The sequence below is a fragment of the Camellia sinensis genome, chromosome 5 (genome assembly GCF_055761805.1).
Source record: "Camellia sinensis isolate YWXY chromosome 5, ASM5576180v1, whole genome shotgun sequence".
NCBI classification, from domain to species: Eukaryota; Viridiplantae; Streptophyta; class Magnoliopsida; order Ericales; family Theaceae; genus Camellia; species Camellia sinensis.
The window spans coordinates 204586560-204611248 of NC_138965.1; the positions used below are offsets into that span (position 1 = coordinate 204586560).

A 24689-nucleotide genomic window follows, 5' to 3' on the forward strand; every position below is an offset into this window, starting at 1 on the left:
TATAAAGAGTGAGTCAAATTAACGAGTAGGGATTGATTAATTTTACAATCTTAAATAAGAGATGATATGATATATTGCAAATAGTGGTTGATAAAAAATGAGACAATACCAGCTAAACCCAGCTATTGTGACCTTGGGTCTCCATGAGTTTTTATGGTTGGAGTGGATGGATAAACTTCAACAACATATAAATGAAAGAGGTGGGTGTATATAAATAGATAAATAAATATATATGGAGTGCAATTGAATTGACACTGAAAGAGCTGGCATAGCTAATAGGTCTTGCGTCCAACCACGTTAATTTGTGTGCCTTGTCTTCTCTATTGGGTGCACATTTTTTGTGCATATGATCATATTATTGTCCAATATATTTCATTATCATTTTTTGTTTATGGCATGGTGGCATTAATTAATCAGCAAACATTGTAACCAATCATAAAAAATTTACATGGCAAAACAATAAAACTCAAATTAAAATATAGAGAATCCCAACCCATTGGCCACTAAACTAGCCTTTAGTTTAAAAGGTGAAGAGGATACGGAGAGAAATTAAAAATGATCAATGAATTTCGCTTGGAATGATAGATAATGTTTGAAGTAAGAACTTATCTCCCCAAAAATATATATATATATATATATATATATATATATATTCATTACGTCATTAGTATTTTTAGCTGGAGCGAAATTTCTTCCTCTGCCATTTTTTATAGATGAAAAAAAAAAGAAAAAAAAAAAAAACCTATTAAAAAACACTATTGTAATTTATTCATTTATCTTTCTTGTGCTAGAATTACTAAATTCTCAAATGATTGTAACGACAATTGTTAAAAGGATCACATTGAAATGTAAGGGTTACAAGCATTGTTCGCGAAGTTTAAATCCAACACAAAAACCAGTATTTGCCATAGACTGGCAAAGGCTGCCAAGTATTAGTATAAAAAGACCAACACCCCTCAATTTTGTACTACCTAGCTTGATTCTCTACCAAGGGCAAAATAAAAATTTTAAGGAAAAACTAAGAGGGACCAATTGTGTAATTTACTCAAACAAAAACATAATTTTTTTAAAAAATAAAATAGGAATAACTAAAGAAGAAACACCATGTAGACAAATTTTATTGCACAAGTAAATTCCAACTAGTTACATTGACAAAGATTACAATCCAATGATTGGATTCAAAGAAGAAAAAAGGAAAAAAAAAACAGCAGAGCATAGAACCAAAGCCTAGAAGGAAGGAAACTCAAGATTGGAAGCACATTTGCCTCTAGGTAGCACAGGACATTCTATGAAGTTTGATCCAGAAGTGTCAACACAAATGTAAACCTGGTACAGCTGGCTATTCCCAGATGAATCAACATTGCATTCTATAAAAGGATTGTACCCAATTGCATTTTTTATGGCTCCTTTAATGCTGCTTAAGCTGTATGATCCTCCATCTGGGTTGATTCCTGTTAACCAACGTCGATGCCATTGTCCAAAATTAGTTTCCTAGGAAACAAACACTAGAAAGAAAATGCTAAGATGAGCTCGAAACTGCTACAAATGCTCCAATTATTTTGGCGTCAGACCCTTTTTTTTTTTTAAGAAAACATATTCTTAATTTTTATTTATTTATTATTATTAATGTTTCGTTAATTTTTTTTTGATTACATCGGAAAGATTAATGTTTTGTTATGATCCTAAAACTAATGTACTAGTTATTGTGATAATAGTAGCGTTGTTGTTGTTGGTGGTAAGATTTTATACCCAAGTTTTTCATAAGTTAAAAATATTTTTTGTTCAACTAAACTCATTCTTCGTTGATTACATAAAAAATCTACCTTGAGAATTTTTTATTTTTTTTTTATGAAAACCATACGTCTCTCTAATTCTTTTAAGAACTGGACCATTGAGAGCAGGCCTGTACCCATGGGCCCATCATGGATTGTACTTCAATGATCTAGTGTGTTGATTTTTTATGTCTTTATACGTAGATTATCCATAACAAAATAAATAATAAAAAAATTCAAATTGTCACATAATTTATCACATTTCTCTTGAAAAAAAAGAAGAAGAGATGATTAATCATTTACCATAATGTAATGAAATTATGCAAGTTACAATTGTCCGATTTTTTATTTTTTTGTGAATAGAGCATAAAATATCAATGAATTGAATTATCAAAGTGAAAATCGTGGCAGAGCCATGTGTCCAGGCTAGACGGATTATTCCACAATCATTTTGTTTTAATCATACTAAACATCAAAAAATGCAAAATAATATTTTTTGTCAAAATAAAGAAGGTAAAAATGATAAAATATACCTGCAGACTGAAGAATTTGGAGAAGGTCTATATTGGATTTGAGGTTGAGTGCCGATTTGAAGTAGGAGTGTTGGTCAAGAACGGTCTCGGAACATGTTCCATGTTTGTCCCATTCATGTGACCAAAAGGTTGACCCATCGCCACTTGGGCACGCCAACGTCGGCCAACTGTCTTGCATTCTGCTGATCAAATCCGATATCTATATACCCACCCCCCATGTTATAAAAACACAACTTCAATTATTAGGTTTCCAAGGAAATTTGTCTATTTTTTCTAATTAGATCGTTGGTCCCTATAATTAGTGAAATTTTGTTTTAGTTCTCGTAGTTTTAATTTGAATTCTACCCTTTCAGTTGTGTTACAAATGTGCCCTCCATTACTTACTATTTAAATTTGCAAAATTAGAGGACCAATGTAAAATTTAAAATGAACTACAAAAATACTCGGTTTAGTTTATTCATTACACTAATGTTTCTTGTAATTTCTTTTGTATTTTATTTTGATATCTTTAGTATTGTAGGATCAAATTAATCAAATTAAAACTATATAGACAAAAATTAGAATCAAACTACATGAGTGAAAAATATAATTTTTTTTTATATTAAATTATTGATCCAAACACAGTGTAAGAGCATAAAGTATAGGATAGGTACCGCGGATTGATCATAAGGGCTATTAGGATCGCAATTGGAAGGGTAAGAGCCGTCATTGTAATTGGGCCAAAGTCCATGAATTCCGAAATCTGCTGCTGGCTTCCCTGTTGTCGGATAGCAACAACTTTGCTTCGTGTCACAGTATGATCCTGGCCACTGCATAATAGTACAACAACAAGAACAAGAAGAAGCTTCAAGTTTAGACTACTCTGTAAAAATGAATATGATTATTAGTAACACACACACTCTCTCTCTCTCTCTCTCTCTCTCACCCACCTGTTGAACAAAGAAGAAGAAATCAAAGTCTTGAGCAAAGCACACAACTGATAGGCATTGTAGTACAATCAAGAGCTTGACAATTGTTGAACTCTTCAATTCCATCTCTCTTTCTCTTTCTCTTTCTCTGTGAATTAATTTCAATGGAGTGATTGTGATATTGTGGTGATGGTGTTGATAGGTGTTTATTATATAGGGGGAAAATTGATGAATGTGGACAGAGAGAGTATCCGTTACTATTAATGCTTGTATGTATATTCAGACAAATAATAATCCAATTATGTTTTCATTGCGTGTGTGAAACTGAAGCCGGTGATTGATACATGTCAGCCTTGTTTCTATTCTGTGCCCTAATTATTGTTTGTTTCACATCAAAGACGACGAACACGTACGTACTTGTTATTCGGATATTCTCGTCACGCTACCTACTGCCGACGCCGTTCATCATCTTCCTTTCTATCTTTCCATAATCAATAATTTCCGTCACACCCTAATTCTCATTGGCTGGGTTTGCCTCCACTCCACCATCCGGATTGGATGGCCCAGTTCAGTCTAATGAGTTTAGTTTTGAGTTTTTTTTTTTTTTTGATAATTTAAATCGTTCATATTTTAAGATTTATTGAATATATTATCCTTGTAAAAAATTACGTTGATTGAATAACAGATATTATGTATTTGGATTACTTTTTTATGAACCATTAATTTTTTAATAATTCATTTTTTTTCAGACAAAAGTGTTCCGAATACATAGTATCCGTTATTCAATCGACGTAATTTTTTACAAAAATAATATACTCAACAAATCTTAAAATGCGAACAGTTCTAATTATCGAAAAGGATCTAAAAATGAATTCAATAAACCAAACTGGACTGATCTGTCTCGAATTTGGACGGGAGACAGCTCAGACCCACTCTCATTAATGGAGAGCATTTCAATTGATCCCATTTATGTTACATATTGGATTTTTACTTTTTTTCATCATTTCTTTTAAACAATAAGAATGAATGATGGGTACACATAAACACAACCCATAAAATGCACGTAAAGTGTATACATATATATATTGTGTGGCCGAAATTTCTTTCAAGTATGACACATTATATTTCAGATGAATTCCAACCATATAGGCATAGGGGTCTTTTGGAAAGTCAAAAAAAGTTAATTTTTAGTTTTTTATTCATTTTGGGTTACATCACTTCTTATATTTTTTACTCACAAAAGATAAAATAGATTAAAAAAGTCAAAAAATTAATTTTTTTACCAATTTTCCAAAATACTGCATAATAGATTCTCCAAGTTCTGTTTATGAGCATTTAACATTTTTTTTAAATTTTATTTTAATGGGATTATGCGTTTTGTGTTATTTTAGGGATCAATTATTCCCAATTAAAAATCTCTAGTATGGATCATGTGGATCTGTCACATGACTCATTTCAATAATTTGACTCGTGTAAAAATTAAAATATTTGGCTGAATAATTATGTAACACATTTGTAGTGTAAGGTCTTAATTTCAACACTTATGAAGAGAAAATTTTGATGTCCTTTATGATAATTTATTTTTCTCTCATTGTGAAATTATATGTAATTAATAGTTGTGGTTGAGCTAGGCAATGAAAATGGTAAACTAAGCAATGAACCCTTCGTCAATGTCTTGCGTCACATGTCACTTTGAATGGTCCACTACATCATTAGGCTTACATCAACTTCGCATTTATTTGTTTATATATTCAATTGTGATGTCAAAAATTTAATTCTAACGACATAAGAGGTTTAGTCATTTTTAAATCAATCCAAAGAAACAATTATAAAATTTTATTATGGCATCTCAATATAAACAAATACTAGTGTTAATAGATACCAATGTCGGATGACGACCAACCAGATCAAGGCTATAACAGGATTAACAAGTGTAGCAAAAATAGAATCATAAACTCATTATATCAATGGTGATTGAATTCCCAATTTACTAGGAATGGTCCTATCTCCACACCATCAATGACATTAACATAAATACTACTGAAAACATTATAATCAAAATTTTCATATATATCAAAAAATTTCCACTTCATTAACAAGTTCCTCAAACAATACAAGATTATAGTCGCAAGGTGACACATCATTCATTTTGATCTAATTTCATTGTGATCAAACAAGTCACTATTCATGCCAACCAAGAAGCCACTTCAATAGTCCAGCCAAATTTGTTCATTCAATTTAAATTCATCATATTTTTGTGTGAAGCCCAAGAACAAAAAAAGAGTAATATATCATACATTACATAGACACCCCCACTTGCTATTCCTCATCCAAACCCTTATAGCTCCAACATATTACTATAAAATAGACAAACTCCTTTATATTCCTTTTTTACTACTCATCACTATTGTTTCTTTTTTGGTTTTTGTTTTGTTTTGTTTTGTTTTTTTGTTTTTTTTTTTTGATTTTGTTTTTCTGAGGATACTGTTGTTTCTTTTGTATGTGTATATGTTTTTCTCTATGGCAATATGTTGATTGTCTTTTAAAGATTGGTCTCTTCTAATACATTCAACAGAGAGAGTGTCTGCAACGTTTAAACATAAACATAGGTTTAGAATTGGATTCAGCAAATACCAAAACACTAAATCTTCTCACATACAAAATTTAAACTGGTCTAAACTGTTATTACCTCTTAAATGTTGAGTTCAAGGTGAAACTTAGGGCCATCGTAACGATGAAGAATTGGTCGCACATGGCAATATGTTGATTGTCTTTTAAGCATAGATCTCTTCAAATACATTCAACAGAGAAGAGTGCCTGCAACATTTAAACATAAACATAGGTTTAGCAACTTTACAACAACTTTATTCGTCAATTAGGTGCATAAATATATAGGAGAATTTTTTTGTTATTTATAAAGCGAAAATGTTAGTGTGTGTGCTGATTTCCGACCACACTGCCAAACAGGAACTCAGCAGGATAGCACAGGCAGAATAGATCACGCCCGAACAACCTGTCACAGAAAGATAGGACTCTGGCGGTGGTTCGTCCACCCAGGGGCACTTCGACGATCAAGTCAGTACTCAGTTATCTCTCAAGGATAGTGTTAAAATCCACCCACTACACCACTACCACATCACCTACTCCACTAAACCTAACCCACTACACCACTATCACCTCCACTTCACCTACTCCACTAAACCTAACCCACTACACCACTACCACCTCCACTTCACCTACTCCATCTACCACCTACTACCACCTACTCTTCTATATATAGGAATCATTGTAACATTCAATAAATCTATCAATATATCAATCAATAATAATACATACAATTTATTCTCTCTCTTTCTCTATACATTATTTCTTACATGGTATCAGAGCTGGTTTAAAACCTAGTATTTTCGCTTCCCCGGCGGGCGGCAACCTCACCTTAGCCGCCCGCCGGACCTCAACCTATTCCGCTGATAAAATCAACAAAGATTTGTGCAACTGTAATCATGTGTGAGGCTGATGGAGAAGAATTCTTCACCTCATATGACGAGACAGTCTGGAACTGGAAACACTGCAACATTCTGCTCTGGAATTCTGCAGCAGCTAGATTATAGCTTGGTTGAGTGCCAAGCTTTGGTTCTTCCACCCACTCTTGAACTTGCCCAGCAAAGTGTGAAGGTTCATGCTTGTGTTGGAGGGACTAGTGTGCGCGAAGATCAGCGCATTCTCTCCAGTGGGGTTCATGTTGTTGTTGGTACTCCTGGTCGTGTGTTTGACATGTTGCGGAGACAATCACTTCGCCCTGTTTACATCAAAATGTTTGTCTTGGATGAAGCTGATGAAATGCTGTCACGAGGTTTTTAAAAATCAGATCTATGATATTTTCCAGTTGCTGCCACCCAAAATCCAAGTTGGGGTGTTCTCAGTTGCTGCCACCCAAAATCCAGGTTGGGGTGTTCTCTGCCACAATGCCACCAGAGGCTCTTGAAATCACCAGGAAATTCATGAATAAGCCTGGAAAGAGAAAAAGCTCATGCTAGGATTTGCGAAGTGATTCGCTGCAGGAATTTTGGCTTTGGATGAAACCCTTACCGTACTCCACTCATTCTCTCCAACTGTTCTAACTTTTTATTTTTATTATTATTATTATTATATCAAATAATCAATGCACTCATGTTCCCCACTAACAGTGTCCACTTTTGACCCAAACCATTTTCAATCCATCATTTCTCCTTCACCTTTTGCACCCCACTCACCGACTCTCTCTCCACTTTATCACATGGGTTTGTCCCTCTCTCCCCTCCATTTGATTTCAAAAATCACTTATTTTTATTTATTTTTTCCAAGTCACTTTTCCTCTTTTTTAAATACCCCACTTTATTTTGAAACAATCGCACTGATGTTTTTCATATAATCTATCTATAAATATTTTTTATCTATTTTCTTTCTCCCTTGTTTTCTTTCATTTTATTTTTATTTTTTCAACAAAACACTCCCAAAACATTAAAAAAAAAAAAAACAACATTTTACAAACTTGTCATTTCTTCATGCCGGGGATCAACCCCGATCAGCATTTTACACCATAAAAAAAAATAAAAAATAAAAAAAATAAAAATAAAAAAAACACAAAACAAAACAAAACACAACCAACACAAATCGGAACAGTGGGATTTTTCTTCTCGCCTATTCCGCCGGTCTTTTCTTCTTGCCTCCGTCCTGGGCGGTCCTTGACGGTGTTGCCTCCGTGCTTCCTCGACCACCAAGCAAGTTGCCTCCTCCCTGCTCTTCCACTGCAGCATATGGCGGCCCTCCAAATCGGAACATCACGGTGGCCTTCCGCTTCAGCTCCTTATTTTCCGCCTTTAGCACACTTAACTCTGCTCGCGCATCCTTATACATGCGTTGGAGCAGAGCCAGTTGGGCGTTTAACTGCTGCACCTCATTTGTCCTACTCTGCAGCCGGTTCGACAAATTTGTAACCGCAGTCATGGTTTCCACACATGACTTCAATGTATACTGATTGGCCTCCACATCCGACTGCACTGCCATTCTTTGCTCCACCGACCGCATCGGAAAGTTCAACGGAGCAAAACCAGAGGTGTTTGGTTGAGGTTCACGGGCCTCCGCACCAGTTATCTCTCTTGTTGACTCGTTGAGGTCGGGAAAGAGAGTGAGTAGACCACGGGATGAAGAGGCCATATTTTGGGTAGCTGAACGGGAAGAAGAGGCCATGTTTTTTAGGTTGCTAAGTGTTTCAGCGAAATAGCAATTTCAGACTGATAATGTTCGGAAGGGGAGTGTTTCACGATTTACAGACTCTCTCAGGAATCTCTCTCAGAAAACGAAGAGTTTTTCAGAGTGTTACAGAATATCTCTCGCAACAGAGTGTCTCTCTCAGGAATCTCTCTTAGAAAACGAAGAGTTTTTCAGAGTTTTTCTAGCAGGTTTTTTGTCTCTGCTTCCAAGCCTCAGCCTCAGTTTATAAAGACCCTGACGAAGAGGCAGACACGCGCATCATGCGCCTCTCGGTGCTCGCCGACAACTTGGGCGCGCCTTTTGATGGCACGTCTTTTGATGGCACGCCTTTTGATGGCACGCCTTTTTATGAATTGGGCACACCTTTTGAGGGTGCGACTTTTTAAGGGTCCGACAAGACTCTCTAAACTGTCCCGACATTGATTCTGGTTAGCTCCTTCATGGGTCCGACAAGACTCTGTAAACTGTCCCGACATTAATTCCGGTTAGCTCCTTCATGGGTCCGACAAGACTCTGTAAACTGTCCCGACATTGATTCCGGTTAGCTCCTTTATGGGTCCGACAAGACTCTATAAACTGTCCCGACATTGATTCCGGTTAGTTTCTACAAGGGTCCAGCAAGACTCCGTAAACTGTCACAACAACTGTCACAACATTGTCTGCTACAACGGTCCGACATGACCCCATAAACTGTCTTCTACATCGGTCTGACACCGCCATCCAGTGTCCTCTACACCGTTATGACACCACCATACAGTGTCCTCTACAACGTTATGACACCCCCATACAGTGTCCTCTACAACGTTATGACACCACCATCCAGTGTCTTCACCAATGGTCTGACACGACCATACAGTGTCTCCTATCCTCTTTTATTTTTATGTATTTTCTTGTTTTGTTACTCTCTCCAAACTCAAGTTGGTTAGTTCCTATCCCCCTTGAGTTTGCGGGGGGCTGTTAAAATCCACCCACTACACCACTACCACCTCACCTACTCCACTAAACCTAACCCACTACACCACTATCACCTCCACTTCACCTACTCCACTAAACCTAACCCACTACACCACTACCACCTCCACTTCACCTACTCCATCTACCACCTACTCTTCTATATATAGGAATCATTGTAACATTCAATAAATCTATCAATATATCAATCAATAATAATACATACAATTTATTCTCTCTCTTTCTCTATACATTATTTCTTACAGATAGCAAATAGTGCTTAACTCACTGGTCAGAATACAAAAAGCGTACCTTAGACCCACGAGGGTGCCTTACTTTTATAGCCAGCATCAACTTTATCCCTGTAGAAGCCTAGCTTCAATGAACTCTGGCTCAATGCTCATCTTGGACTCCCAGCCAGAAAGAGATAAACTCCCTAAGAGCTTTATCTTTATTCATACTGAGGTCCTCCTCCATTCCAGGACTCTTGTCCCTTATCCGCTCATCTCGGATTTCGGAATCTCCAAAGATAACCTCGGCCTAGCCGAGATCATCTCTCACATGACCAAACCATGTGGCACTCTGGCTGACACCATTTAGGGTATTAGACATGCTTGTTTGTGACTCTATGTTTATTCAATTTGTTTCTGTGTCTATATAAACACATACATATTGTTCATATACGTTATGTTTTAACGGTTTGCCACTGTTCTTGACTTTTGCACATCTGCACACACTTACTTAATGTTCTTGATAAATGTTACTTTCTTGACTCTGAACCATGTTTTTTTTTTTCATATTTTTCTTTGACTTGTTTCCAGATTCTTGCCATTGATTCGTGTTTCCATATAGATTTAGGCTTGGGTTTTGATAGAGAAATCACATACTTAGAAAAAACTAAACCAAAACCTCCCTTAGATCCGAAAAAACCCTAGAAGTGGCCACTTTACGGTTTAGCCGAGGTATTCAAACCTATTCCACTCATTATTTCCCAAATCTTGTCCCAACTGTTACTAATCCAACGTCATGGGGATGTTCAGGTGGAGGATAGACACCCCAGAAAAACTTGAGTACTTTAGGAGAGAGTTCTCCATCCCAGCCGACGTCCATTTAAGGTTAGCTTAGGATGAGGACTCCATCATGCCTAACGGAGACTCCATGCCCTTTCTCGTTGTTGCATTCATCGAATGTGGACTTCAGTTTCCCCTTGATACTCTTTTTCAAGAAATCCTCCATTACTACAAATTTAACCCCATGCAACTTACCATAAACTCCTATAGGGTCATAAATGGCATAATTAAACCAGCACACCGAGAAAAAGCTAGGATTACCTTAGTCGACATACAATTCTGCTACACCATGTGTGACCTTAAATCTCAAAAAGGCTACATATACTACCTCAAGCCCAGATTCGTCGCCTTCAAACTAATAGCCGACCTCTCAAACTCCAACAAGGGTGCTGGAGATGATTACTTTGTCGTCTTGGGCAATTAAGAGTTTTCACCTGATGATGATCTCCACCTTTATCCTCTTAGCTGAATAGTTTTTAAAGAGGGTAATGGTAAGACTTAGTTACTCATACTAAAATTTCATTTTTGTTAAGGCTTGCTAGTTTACTCATCTCTTCTAATGTTTGCTCTTCTGTTTTCTGCAGTTCTTCCTCAACCGGTGAAGGGATTTCGGCAATCATTCGTTCCCAGCCAAGATCTAAAGAGGTTGTTAGATCTTCTTGTGTAGAAGCGCAAGACGCCTCTTCTACTAAACTACATACCAATCTACAAGTCGGCCTTGCCCGACGTCCCTCGCCGAAGTAAGACTCCCCTTTTTGCCACAACTCCACCAACAACTTTATCCCTAAGGCCAGACCAAGCCTCTACTTTTGACATAGCTGATCAACCATCTACCTCAGCCTCCTAACTAATTCCTCTATCCCAGCGCCAACACCGACGCCGAGTTCTAATTTCTACTCCTGCCGGTAGAACCCACAGCCGCAAACGCCAACCTTCTGAGGCATCGGCTTACGACCCAGCCAATCCTCCAACCGCCCTTCCAGCAATACACTTCGGCACCAAAGTAACAATTACTTCCCCTACTGACGAAATGGGCTAAAAACCAGTAATTGTTAAAGACCTTCTTTGCAATATCCCCGGGGTTATGACGGTGCAATCCTCGTCTTCTCCAACCCAACCAAAGCCAAAGCCGAAAAGAATGAAGAAGGCCAAGGCTAAGGCCACAGTGACTCAGATTGATTCTGAGGACACTGTACCAATCTCCAAATTGGCCGAGGTAGAGAAAAGTCAAACAGCTGTTGAGAAAAGGCCAGCCGAGGTTGATACATCCAACTCCCAACCATCCAAAAAGCCAAGGTTTGAGCAACCTGAGGGTAGCCACAACTTCCCTAGCAATATGACCTGGGCTCCCGAGGTTATGGTAGATGACAGACCCTTGACAGTTGGCGACAGGGCAATGAATCTCAAAGTCGGTGCAGCCTTGTTAACGGTTGTTCTTCTGCCAGAAGATATGAACCGCATGGCCGAACTGCATGAGTATGAAAACTTTGCCCTTATGATGCAGCACTCGGCCTTGGTAAGTCTCTTTCATACTCTTTTGTAATCTTTATATACTTAGGCCTCGTTTGGCAAGAGGCTATTTTAGTCAATTAGTCAAAAAGTTACTAAATTAGCCAAAAAGCCAACAACTCATACCAAAAAGTCAAAGATTCTCTTTTCTCTCTATTTTTTGCACATCTTTTCGTAATTAGCCAAAAAGTCATCCCAAACATACAAGTTTTTTTTACCTACCTTTTTAGCCAAATAGCCAAAAAGTTACTAAATTAGCCTGTTCCCAAACGAGGCCTTAGTCAAATTTCACTAATCTATTTTACTTCTTGTAGGCCATCTAGCATGCTCACTCATACGCTGTCAAGATCGAGATGACAAGGAAGGAGTTGGCAAGAAGACCAAGGAAGCTGCCAAACTTCTATCCTCTCTCAATCACACCGAGGCCAACAATCAAGCTTTGTTGGATCAGGCTAAGGCTTCCAAAGCTGCTCAAGATTTGGCTGAGAAAAAATCCAAAATGGCCAATGACAAAGCCGAGGCCACCAGAGCCGACCTTGAAACTGCCAAGGCCAAGGTAGCTGACTTAGAGGCCAAGCTTCAAGAGGCCCTTGCCTCTAAGGAGGCCGAGGTAAAAGTGACCGATGAAAAAGCTTTTGAAGAGGGCCAAGTTGCCATTTGCGACCAATACAAACAGCAAGTCAACCTGGCTTGTAACCGACGTTATTACCTTGGTTGGACAGTGGCACTCAATAAGTTATCTGTGCCGATGGACTCCGACCTCAGAGACAGTAATCAGTTTCAAGTGCCTTTCCCTCCAGAGTCCAAGGACTCTGGCGATGAAGCCAACGAAGATAATGCCGAGGATGGTGAAGTTGATGAAGTAGAGGAGGAGGCTGGCACTGATGCCATGTCTTCCACCCTCAATGAGCAAATAGACTTGACTTAAGATGAGGAGGATGACTTGGTCTCCAAGGGCGTCTCTCCCAAACCAACCATATCTGAAGCCGAGATCTAGTGCACCGAAAGGAGTTTGGACCAGACTCTACTCGAAATAGATGCCGAAGTAGGGCAGAGAAATATGCAATGCTGCCAACCGAGGCCGACAAAACTCCATCAGCTGAGGTTGAGAAATCACAAACCAATCCTAGTACTTAGGATATTTCATCTTTTCTTTGTACTCTTTCTTCTTTCTGTTGTATTTTGTTTTGTCTGAACAATGTTTAGCTTCATATTTGGCCAATGTACCCCTTTTGTAATTGAACAAGTAATCCTTTTTGAATGCAAGTCTTCTCCTTTCTTCTAAGTGTTGAATGTTTGTAGGCTTTACTGCTTTCTTTCATGCCTTTCATGCTTCTTATACTTAGAATATTTTTGCATTTTTTCAAAGTATACCTTTAACTATATAATAACTTTGGGGTATAATACTTCGGATACAAACCTTGACTACTTGCCTTAGCCAACCATTGGCTCACCTCGGCGAACACTCAAAATATAAAAAATATTTTTGCAAGTGTTTATTCAGTATTTCTTTTTACTTTCACATGCTATCTTCTATCAAGACTTCTTCCTTTTACCCTTTCCAAGCCTAGCAACCTGGTTGGCTATCTCGGCAATTATGTATCTCGAATACTTTTTCCAATATAACCTCGGTTAACTTCAACTTGTAAATTTTTCTAAAATTTCAACAAATGTTAAGCCCATTCTGACTTGTAAATTTTGTATATAAAATTTCAACAATTTCAACAAGTCCTAAGCACTTCAAATTTTTAAGCTTATCATTCTCCAGCTCTCTGCCCCCTAATGTGAACCTAAGTTTCACTTATGTTCACATTAAGCACGTATAAACTTTCGCTAAAGTCAGGTTCAAACAAAGATTGGCCGAGGTTCTCAACCTTGGTTTCTCTATTAATCTAACTAAAATGCACTTAGTTCCATTCTAAGTTTAATGGCAAGTCTAGTTTCAATTCAACTTAATTCAACTCTATTATATGCAAATATAATTCAACTCTGCCATGTAATAAGTCTAAGTTATTCATCATGTTTCAATCAGAAGCATCGCCAACTTAGTTCAACTCTATTATATGCAAGTGTAATTCAACTCTACTATATAATAAGTCTAAGTTATTCATCATGTTTCAATCAGAAACATTGCCAACTTAGTTCAATTCTATTATATGCAAGTATAATTCAACTCTGCCATATAATAAGTCTAAGTTATTCGTCGTGTTTCAATCAGAAACATTGCCAACTTAGTTCAACTCTATTATATGCAAGTATAATTCAACTCTACCATATAATAAGTCTAAGTTATTCGTCATGTTTCAATCATAAACATCGCCAACTTAGTTCAACTCTATTATATGCAAGTATAATTCAACTTTGTCATTTAATAAGTCTAAGTTATTTGTCATGTTTCAATCAGAAACATCGCCAAAGGACTGGTCAGTCCTATTACACAAATTTCAAAATCTAGCTAAAAATTTATTATTACTTCGGCTAACAACATAAATTTCGAAAAACAAAAATCTAATGATAGAAAAACTTCAAGTTACAAGTGTTCCATGGTCTTCGTAACTCTTTGCTATCATTGTCTTCAAGCTGATATGCCTCATTGCCGGCGACCAAGATAATCTATAAGGCCCCTCTTAATTTGGGCCAAGTTTTCCTTCTTTGGGATCTTTTTTGTTGCCGACGACCTTCCTCAACTCGAGGTCTCCAACTTGAAACTCTCTTGGGTTGACCTTCTTATTGTAAGCCCTAGCAAACTGCTATTGGTATGCCCCTAGGCGAATTGTTGCTCTCTCCCTTCTTTCTTCTAGTAGGTCCAGATCTCGGGCCAAGAATGTCTCGTTAGTCCCAATCTCTACTCCTTGGGTTCTGATCCCTGGGATGCTGACTTCCAGTAGGATGACTGCTTCTGTGCCATAAGCCATGGCAAATAGAGATTCCTCAGTTGATCTTCTCGGCGTGGTCTGATATGTCCAAAGTACATTGGGCAACTCTTCCATCCATTTTCCCTTTACTGTTGCCAGCCTCTTTTTGATCTCATCTAAAATAGTCTTATTAAATGCTTCTGCCTGACCATTACTCTGAGGGAAACTTGGAGTAAAGTAATAGTTTTTGATTTTGTACTTTGCACAGAAGCTTTTGATTAGCTTATTGTTAAATTGTGTACCATTGTCTGCTATTATTGCCCTTGGGATCCCAAACCTGGTGATGATGTTCTTCCATATGAAGTTCTTCTCATCAGTATCCCGAATCTTCACAAGGGGTTCAGCTTTCACCCACTTTGTGAAATAGTCAGTTGCTACTAGCAGGAACCTCCTTTATCCAGTTGCTTGGGGTAGTTGTCCAACAAGATCCATGCCCCACTGGGTAAATGGCCAAGGGCTGGACACTGGGTTCAAATCTACTACTGGTTGATGTATCAAAAGGCGCGAACCTTTGACACTTCTCGCACTTTCTAACGTAGGCTTCAACATCATTCTGCATGTAAGGTTATCAATACCCCTGAGTAATGACCCTATGGGCAAGTGATCTACCCCCAGCATGGCTTCCACATACTCTTTCGTATATTTCATACAAGAAGTCTTCAACTTGGGAGGGATGCACACATCTCAAAAGGGGACCAGAAAAAGACCTTCTGTAGAGATGTCCTTCTACTGTCATGCTAAACCTAGCCGACTTCAGTCTGGTCTTGTGTGCTTCTTTGCGATCATCTGGTAGCTTTCTACCTCTAAGGAACATTACTATTACATCCATCCAACTTGGGTCCATCTTCATACACATTGCTTCGTACTTTGTGATCAGTGGTTCCACACTTGGGCTTGACAAATAGTCAACCATTATTGTCCTTGTTTCCCCTAATTTCATTGCACTAGCCAAGTTAGCCAAGGCATCGGCATGGCTGTTGTCATCTCGGCTAACCTGCCATAGTTGGCAGTCCTGAAACAAGGCTAACAGTCTAACAACTCTTTGATATAAGCTATCATTCTTTCATCTTGGCTGCATACTCGTCTATTACCTGGTTCACAATAAGCTGGGAGTCACAGAAGACTACCACCTCGTCGGCTTCCATTGCTGCTGCCAACTTTAATCCTGCGATCAGTGCTTCATATTCTATTTCATTGTTTGAGGCTTTAAACCCTAAACGAATGGATTGCTCTAACATTTTCCTATCTGGAGATACCAACACCATTTCTGCCCCCACTCCTTGACGGTTTGAATTCCCATCAACAAACAGGTAGAAGGAGTCACCGATGTAAATATCGCAAGGCTTGAGTTTCTCTTTTTTCTTTTGCTCTACTGTGGGGTTTTTCATTCCCAGCTAGGTCTCTTCTTGTTCCCCTGGACATCCAAAACCGTGGCTCATCAGATCCCGATGTGGGATGGCTCCAGGTGTGAACTCGGCCACGAAGTCGGCCAGAACTTGGCCCTTAATTGCTGTTCTAGACCTAAATTCCAGGTCGTATTGACCCAATACTATTGCCCATCTGGCTACCCTGCTTGTCAGATCTCCTTGTTGTAGCAGGGATTTCAAGGGGTGCTCAGTTAATGCCATAATCCTGTGGGCTTGAAAATAATGGTTCAACTTCTTAGAGGCCATCATTAAGGCCAATGTCAATTTCTCCAAGGGTAAATACCTGGTATCTGCGCCTGCAAGGATTTTACTCACATAATATACTGCCCTTTGTTCTCCCTTCTCCTCTCTGATTACCACTGCACTCACTACATGCTCCGAAACCGCCAAGTATAAGAACAGTTCCTCTCCAGGTGATGGATTTAAGAGAACTAGAGTTGTGGTCAAGTATCTTTTCAAGTCGGCCAAGGCAACTTCACATTCCTCTGTCCACAAGAAATTTGTGGCCTTTTCAACAAACTGAAAAATGGTTTACACTTATCTGAATTTATGCTTATAAACCTGTTCAGGGCTGCAGCCTTTCCAGTCAACATCTGCACTTGTTTTGCCAACGTTAGGCTTTTCAAATCCAAGATGGCCTTAATTTGATCTGGCTTGCATTAATGCCCCTTCTTGTAACCAAGTATCCCAAAAACTTACTAGATCTAACTCCAAATGCACATTTCGAAGAATTGAGTCAGAGCCGATATGTTCTAAGGATGTCAAAAACTATCTTCAAGTTGACCAGATGATCCTCAGGTTTTTTGGTCTTCATGACCATGTCATCAATGTATACTTCCACTGTTTTGCCAATTAGATGTCTGAACATCTTGGTCACTAACCTCTGGTACGTTGCTCCTGTATTTTTCAACCCAAAAGGCATCACTCTGTATCAATACAATCCTTTTGGGGTGATAAATGCAGTCTTCTCTTCATCAGAGGGGTACATTGCTATCTGATGGTACCCCCTGTAAGCGTCTAGGAAGCTCATCCTTCCATGCCCTGAAGTGTCATTCACTAATTGATCGCTCTTGGGGAGTGGGAAACTATCTTTGGGACAAGCCTTATTCAGGCTAGTGAAGTCCATGCAAACCCTCAATTTCCTATTCCTCTTTTTTACAACCACAGTGTTGGACAGCCAGGTAGGGCTGCAAACGAACCGAACCGAGCCGAGCCAAGCTTTGCTGAGCTCGAGCTCGGCTCGTTAATTTTAATGAAGCTCGAGCTCGGCTTGGCTCGACTTGACTCGATAATTTTTTTTTAATATTATTTATGTTATTTAAATATAAATATTTAAATTAAAAATATTATTTATATTATTTAATATATAAAAATTTGATTTATATTATTACTTATATATATATTCATATATTTTTAATATATAAATAATGTATTTATATATATTTATATATTATTTAATATATAAATAATATATTTATTATATAATTTAAATAAAGATAAACGAGCCGAGCTTATACGAGCTCGAGCTCGGCTCGTTTACTAAACGAGCCGAGCCCTTAACGAGCCGAGCCGAGCTTGTTCATTAACAGCTTGGTTCGTTTGCAGCCCTACAGCCAGGTAGGGTAGTTTACTTCTCGGATGGCTCTAGCCTCTAATAATTTGTTCATTTCCTCCTCTACTGTCTCCGCATGAACCAACATCGGCTTCCTCGCTCGCTGAATGAAGGGTTTAGCCAACCTGTCTACATTCAATCTGTGGTATGTAACCTCGGGGTCAATGCCAGACATCTCGTATGGCGTCCAGGCAAACACCTCTATGTTTGCCCGCGAGAATGCTTCTAACTCCGTTTCCTCTTTCTCGACCAAGCCTAAGCCGAGGAGGAAAAAGCGCTCCTCATCTCCTTGCTAGACTAGAATTTTCTTCAAAGCTTCATCGCTTTTGTCGACTGGCTCTTTGCCGACGTCATCTAGGACCTCCATGTCCTCGTCCTCAATCTCTATTGTTTCTGCTTCTTGTGCGTTGCAGGTGGATTTCATTATTGCCATGGAGCAATTCTTTGCCTGCACCTAATCCCCTCTGACCTCCTCAATTCTATGCTCAGTTGGGAACCGCAACAGCTGGTGCAGTGTTGAGGGAATAGTCCTCATTGTATGTAACCATGGCTTTCCCAAGATAACATTGTAAGGGGAGGGGGTGTCAATTATTGTGAACTCTGTACTTACCTTCTTGGTGGTTGCCTGTACTTCCAAACTTATTACTCACAGGAGCCATGTCGACGTTCCATTGAACTCGACCATTGGACTATTGGACTGCTCTAGGTCATCTTGGTGAAGGCTGAGCTCCTTGTAACATCTGACATACTTGATGTCACTAGAGCTGTCTTGATCAATTAGAATGTGCCTTACCTAGCATTCTCCAATCTTAAGGGATATCACCAGAGCATTATTGTGTGGATGTTGCACCATGTCTAGGTCGGCTTCAATAAAGGACACCATTGGTCCCTGGTACTCGTCTGCCCTAGGCCTCTTTTGCTGGACTTGATACACATGCTATAAGTGCTTTACCCTCTGAGTCTCCCCACGTACCTCGTTCTCATTGACCTTCGAGTGAATCACATTGATCACTTGAGGTCCATCTACTTGCGGTTGTGGTGTTGGTGGAGGTGGTGTTGCCGGTGCCTGGGGCAGCCTTGCTTGCTCTTCCCTTATTCTGGCCTTATCTACTAGATCCCTTAAGTGACCTTGTCTTACCAGATCTTCCAAATGTGCTTTTAGGGCTCTACAATCCTGTGTCAAGTGTCCATCTTCATTGTAGTAAGCACAATGCTTTCCTAGGCTTTTTTCCATGAATTCGCCAGGAACCTTTTCTAGCGCTCTATAATATGGCTGGTTCCTGATTGTTTCCAAAACTTTATAAATCGGAATCCGAAATACGATAGTGACTGCCTGTGCAACCCTCAATCCTATCTCTTGCCTGTTACATCCAGCATTACCTCGGCCTCGCTTCAGCGAGCCATTTCTCTTTTCTTGTTTCGATGCCTTTGTCCCTAGCATGTCTTCTTCAGCTCTTGCATATTTCTCGATCCTGGTCATGAGTTCCTCCATAATTTTTGGCAACGTCTTTGCCAATGACTTTCAAAGCAGGCAGTCATCGTTCAGGCCGTTCTTAAAAGATACGACCGCCAACTCTTGGTTGCACCCTGATATTCGATTAAATAACTCATAATGCCTTTTGGCATAAGCCCTGAGGCTTTCATCCTCGCCAATTCTCAGAGCCATCAGAGAGTCTACCTTCAACGGCTACAGTTTGTTCGTAACGAACCTGGCCACAAACATCTCGGCCAGGCCTTTCCAACTTTTCACAATTCTTTTCGACAACTTGTGAAACTAATCTGATGCGATTTCTCCAAAGAATGAGGGGAACACCTTGCAGAGCAACGATTCATTCCCGGTATACAATGCCATTGAGTTCAAATATAAGCTGATGTAAAAGTTAGGATCGGACTTACCATCGTAAATCTGGAATCTCGACATGTGGAACCTTTTCGGGGCCTCAAACTTATCCAATTCTATTGAGAACGACGTTCTGGGCTTAACCAGAGATGTGACCTCAACATCTTGTCGTTTCCTCTGGAGGTAGTCCCTTAAATTCTCCTTAGTCCATCCAGGGGCTCGGTTGTCAATAGATTTCGGCCTTTTTGGTGCGCTACTCCCGATGTCGTTATGAGTCCTCTTGAACCTCCCTTCATTCATCGTGTCAAAACAAAGCTCCTTCCCTTGAACATGTCGATGTTCCTTGACATAAGTTTTCTCGGCATGAGGTGTCTTCTGAGACTCTTCGCTCATCAATTCTCCTTGCCTGACCACCCATAAAGGCCGATGTGAATGCTCCTTTGCCTTGTCATGCTGAGGGACTGCAGGGATTGCTTTTTGTCCCCCTTTCTGGGCATCATTTTTGGCCGCTAAAATCGATATGCCCTCTAATAGAAATGGTGGCTGCATGATGTTGTTCTGTATCATGAAGTTGACAATCGATTGTAGGTCTGCCAACTTGTTTGTCATTCCCTTCATCTCGCCATCCCTCCTCAAGTATCTATCTTTCCATACCTGGAGGTCGCTCTCGTTGTAATACCCACCTTGACATGCTTTTTTCAGTGCGTCTCCCTCTTGGCCGACATCTTTTTCTCTGGGATTCTTATCCCGAGGTTCTTCATTATAGTTGTCCTCCTCAATGTTAGGATTAACGTTTTTACCACTCCCACTAAGGATGTCGCCCCCAATCTTTTCTTTCTGTCCGTCATTGGCCATCTATTCTCCTTACGTTTCCCACAGACGGCGCCAAATTGTATGTGCTCATTTTCGACCACACTGCCAAACAAGAACTCAGCAAGAGAGCAAAAGCAGAATAGATCACGCTGGAACAACTTGTCATAGAAAGATAAGACTCCGGCGGTGGTTCGTCCACCCAGGAGCACTCCAACGATCAAGTCAGTACTCAATTATCTCTCAAGGATAGCAAATAGTGCTTAACTGACTAGTCAGAATACAAAAAGCATACCTTAGACCCACAAGTGTGCCTTACTTTTAAAGCCAGCACCAACCTGATCCTTGTAGAAGCCTAGCTTTAATGGACTCTGGCTCAATACTCATCTTGGACTCCCAGTCAGATATAGATAAACTCTCTAAAAACTTTATCTTTATCCAAACTGAGGTCCTTTCCCATTCCAGGACTCTTGTCCCTCATCCACTCATCTCGAATTCTGGTATCTTCAAAGATAACCTCGGCTTAGCCGAGATCATCTCTTACATGACCAAGCCACGTGGCACTCTGGCTGACACGTCGACGTTACCTCGGCCACGTGCTGTCATTCACAAAAATATGCCTCTACAGTTAGAAATGTTACAATTCATTAAAATCTACTTAACATACCTAAGCAGGAAAACGTGATTCCCGAGGGTTTTTTGTCCTCCCATGCCATTGGATCAATATTTGTTCCTTCAAAACTTGCAGCCTGAGCAAACCCTTTTTAACTTAGTAAAGTGTACAATCTTGAATTAGAACTAAACAATTTTTTGAAAAGACAAATTTCAAAAGATAGAGGTCTCTTGTTGGAAGACAAACAAGTGAAACTATAATCTATCCCATTGGAAGATGAACTTGACGCCCCAAATGGAAGAATCGAGTCCTATGCTTGGGACTAACAAAGCTAGTCACATGACTTCCAAAATTCCTAAACTTTGGGGTTAAATTTTCATTATTTTTTTTTACAAATACTGCAAAATACAGTTTGCTTGTTTTCATTTTTCAGAAAACACTTTTCATAAAATTTTACATTCTTATTTTCCGTGTTTTTTTGTTTTTACTGAATTTTTTTAATATTTTAAGCAATTTTTTTACTTTTTAGACACACCTAACATAAATACACCTAAAAAGTAAAAAAAATTGTAAAAAAAATCTTTTAAAAATTCGCTAAATACCAAAAATACAAAAAAAAATACAAGAATTCAGTACATTTTTTGTATTTTCATGTATTTATTAATTTTTTAAAATATTTTTTCACAAATTTTTTACTTTTTAGATACATCTAACTAAGGTGCATCTAAAAAAGTAAAAAAAAAATGTTTAAAATTTTAAAAATATTCACTAAAAACAAAAGAATACGAAAACCAAAAAACTCAGTTTTCAAAAAACTTAATCCAGAAAACTCAAACCAAACACACTGATTGATTTTAGCTTTTAACTTGAACAAAAACACCAAATTAAAAATAAACTTTCAAGTGCAAGGATAAACAAAATTAATAGTTGACTCGAATACAATAGACTATAAATGTAATTAATCTCAAAAAAACAAATAAAAAGAAATTTGATACGATGAACAAAAAAAACAGAAGAATTGAAATGGGTAACTTACTTGACATTGAAATTCAATTGGGCAGGTCCGGGTAAGTCCTTTTCATCGTCGATGGAGGCTGCCGCTTTGGAGTAGTGGTGTTTATCGTCAGCGAAGAAGTCCATCTCATTGATGACCCTTCGTTTTTAATCATAGGACAACGTAGGAACATCTTGATCATCATGGGTGGTGGAGTTGAGATTGACTGGGAATTTGACAGTGAGAGAAGTAGCCTTCATGGGTTCAAGCTTCAACTTGGGATCATCAAACCCAAGAAATCATATATGTGTACACATGAGAAAGAGAAATTGAAGCATCAACTAGTAGAGATTAGGTGAGAATGAAGGTTGAAGAACCTCGCCATTGCCTCGCATCACAACTGCTGCCTCGCCGATTAGCCGCCATCGCCTCTCGTCACAGCCTCAACCTTGTCGATTAGCTGCCACTGCCTCGCCGACTAGCCGCCGTCACCATCAACTTCCGTCGTTTTGCCCTTGCCTCTCTCTATTCGCCTATCTTCGTATTAGCGGGTTAGGGTTCGGCAAATGAGAGAGAAATAAAAAGAGGAGGAAAGGAAACCAAAAAAAAAAAAATACAAAACGACGTCATTTTAGACCACTGTAGGACACACTGCAGAGAACCACAACAAAGGATCTGGACTCTAGTGGGATGGGAGCCTCAGCGTCAAGATCAGTAAAATCGTTTCTTAGCTAAACTAACGATATAAACTTCAAAAAACGACCTCCATCAGTCTCACTTGTAGCTCGTCAAAATTTGTGATTGTTACAGTATCTCGCTACAACAAACGAGGTACCGTTCATCGCTACTTGTGTGTTACCGGATGTCCATCCGGTCAACTAGTCAATGTCATTTTTTATTATTATTTTTTTTTTCACATTTCCTTCAGTTTTACGTTTACAAAGGAACATAAGAATTGTTTGACTGGCAGCTCATCAATTTAACAAAAAAAAGAATAACAAATATTTTAATAGGATTGAGTTAGAATAGAGAGTTTGATGCAGTGGAGTGACTAGCTAAAATAGAAAAATGACTTTTTATGTTATAATTTGACTAAAAATTTGAAAAGACTGGTGTAGATGCTCTTAGGTTTTGTTAACTTCTATATCTATTGTTTGTTAGTGATTTATTTGATGATGTAAATATTTCTCATGATATAATTTTTATACTATCAATTGACAAAAAAATAAATATAAAAACTCTTAAACTCATGTAAATCACTTATGAAAAGAATTAAATTAATTTGATAATTGTAACTACATAATTTTATCATATTTTTTTTAAAATCAAACATTCCATTTTAAAAATTATACTTGCTCATTTATTTATTTAAATACAAAAATAATAAAATTATATAATTGTAAATATCGATATAACATATTTTATAAATAGACTACACGTGAGAGCTAAAAAAACTTAAAACTTAAAATGGACTCATAAAACTCAAATCGAACTGTCCAATCTTCTCTATTAATTGAATAGTTAGACCTTTATTTTAACTTCACAAGTAAAGACATTAGTTAAACGAGTTTGAATATGAAAGTTTGCATTGTATTTGAGTTTTTTTAGTAGTAGAATTGACCTCCAGGCTCCGGCAAATATAACTTTCACACTAATCTATTTTATTTATTATTTTTTGTCAAAAATGAAATGTTAATATGTTAATAAAATTAAATTATAATTTAAAGGAATCGCTATTGATCCATCAGTTTGAACTCTAAATCTTCCACTCACTAAACCCTAAGACGCAATTATATGTCACTTGGCGACAACGACCTTGGCACACTAATCTAATTCATAAACTAACAAAATTCAATAGATTCCCTTTTTAAAAAAATTAATTAATTAATTAAACAAATAAATAAGCACACTCTGCTTGGGATGGTCTTTAGGATCTGTTTGTTTTTAGAGATAGAATAGAGGGTAAAATTGTGTTTATTTTGATGATAATTGTTAGTATAAAAATTGTTAAATTAAATAAATATAAAATAATAAAACAAATTAAATTATAATTTTTACTTAACAAAAAATACAAAAATATTAAACATTAATGTTTAAAAAAAAATGCTCAATACGTAAAATAAAAATAAAAAATTGCAGTTGACCGATTGGATATACGGCTGGAAGTCTGAGCAGACAATCGTTAACATCCTAAGCTAAACGGACTATTTTTTAATACCACCTTTTCACCCAGACTAACAATACTCTTGCCAAAGCCTATCGTTGTCCGAAGGAGATTATGAATCCGGAGCTCTAAAACCAAAACAAACAAACATGAGGTATCTTCACTGTTTATCATTCACAATCCGAAATGGACTGTGATAGAGGAAAACAAACAAGACCTTACTGATTAAATACGTACTGTTCACATAGACCACTAATTGGGTTCAAGTCCTTGCACTCGAGAAGGCAGTACTTGGGGTAATCTTGTTCGGTGAAAAGT

At 38.1% G+C, this 24689-nt stretch overlaps 1 protein-coding gene across 3 annotated transcripts; it reads right to left on the reverse strand.

Moving 5' to 3' along the window:
* Positions 1-1089: 1089 nt before the first annotated feature.
* LOC114275521 (extracellular ribonuclease LE) lies at positions 1090-22753 on the reverse strand. 3 transcript variants are annotated; one of them, XM_028217568.2, is made up of 7 exons: positions 22250-22742; positions 21268-21349; positions 5903-6030; positions 3235-3361; positions 2959-3114; positions 2306-2504; positions 1090-1451 (listed from the first exon to the last, which is right to left on the reverse strand). In XM_028217568.2, the coding sequence occupies exons 3-7, from the start codon at positions 5965-5967 to the stop codon at positions 1228-1230; spliced, it is 771 nt and encodes a 256-aa protein (XP_028073369.2). In that variant the 5' UTR covers positions 5968-6030; positions 21268-21349; positions 22250-22742; the 3' UTR covers positions 1090-1227. The 3 variants fall into 3 exon arrangements, with proteins under 3 accessions (XP_028073369.2, XP_028073370.2, XP_082727397.1); XM_028217569.2 differs by lacking the exon at positions 21268-21349 and having other exon boundaries at positions 22250-22753; XM_082871271.1 differs by lacking the exons at positions 5903-6030; positions 21268-21349; positions 22250-22742 and adding an exon at positions 3631-3780.
* Positions 22754-24689: the final 1936 nt, after the last annotated feature.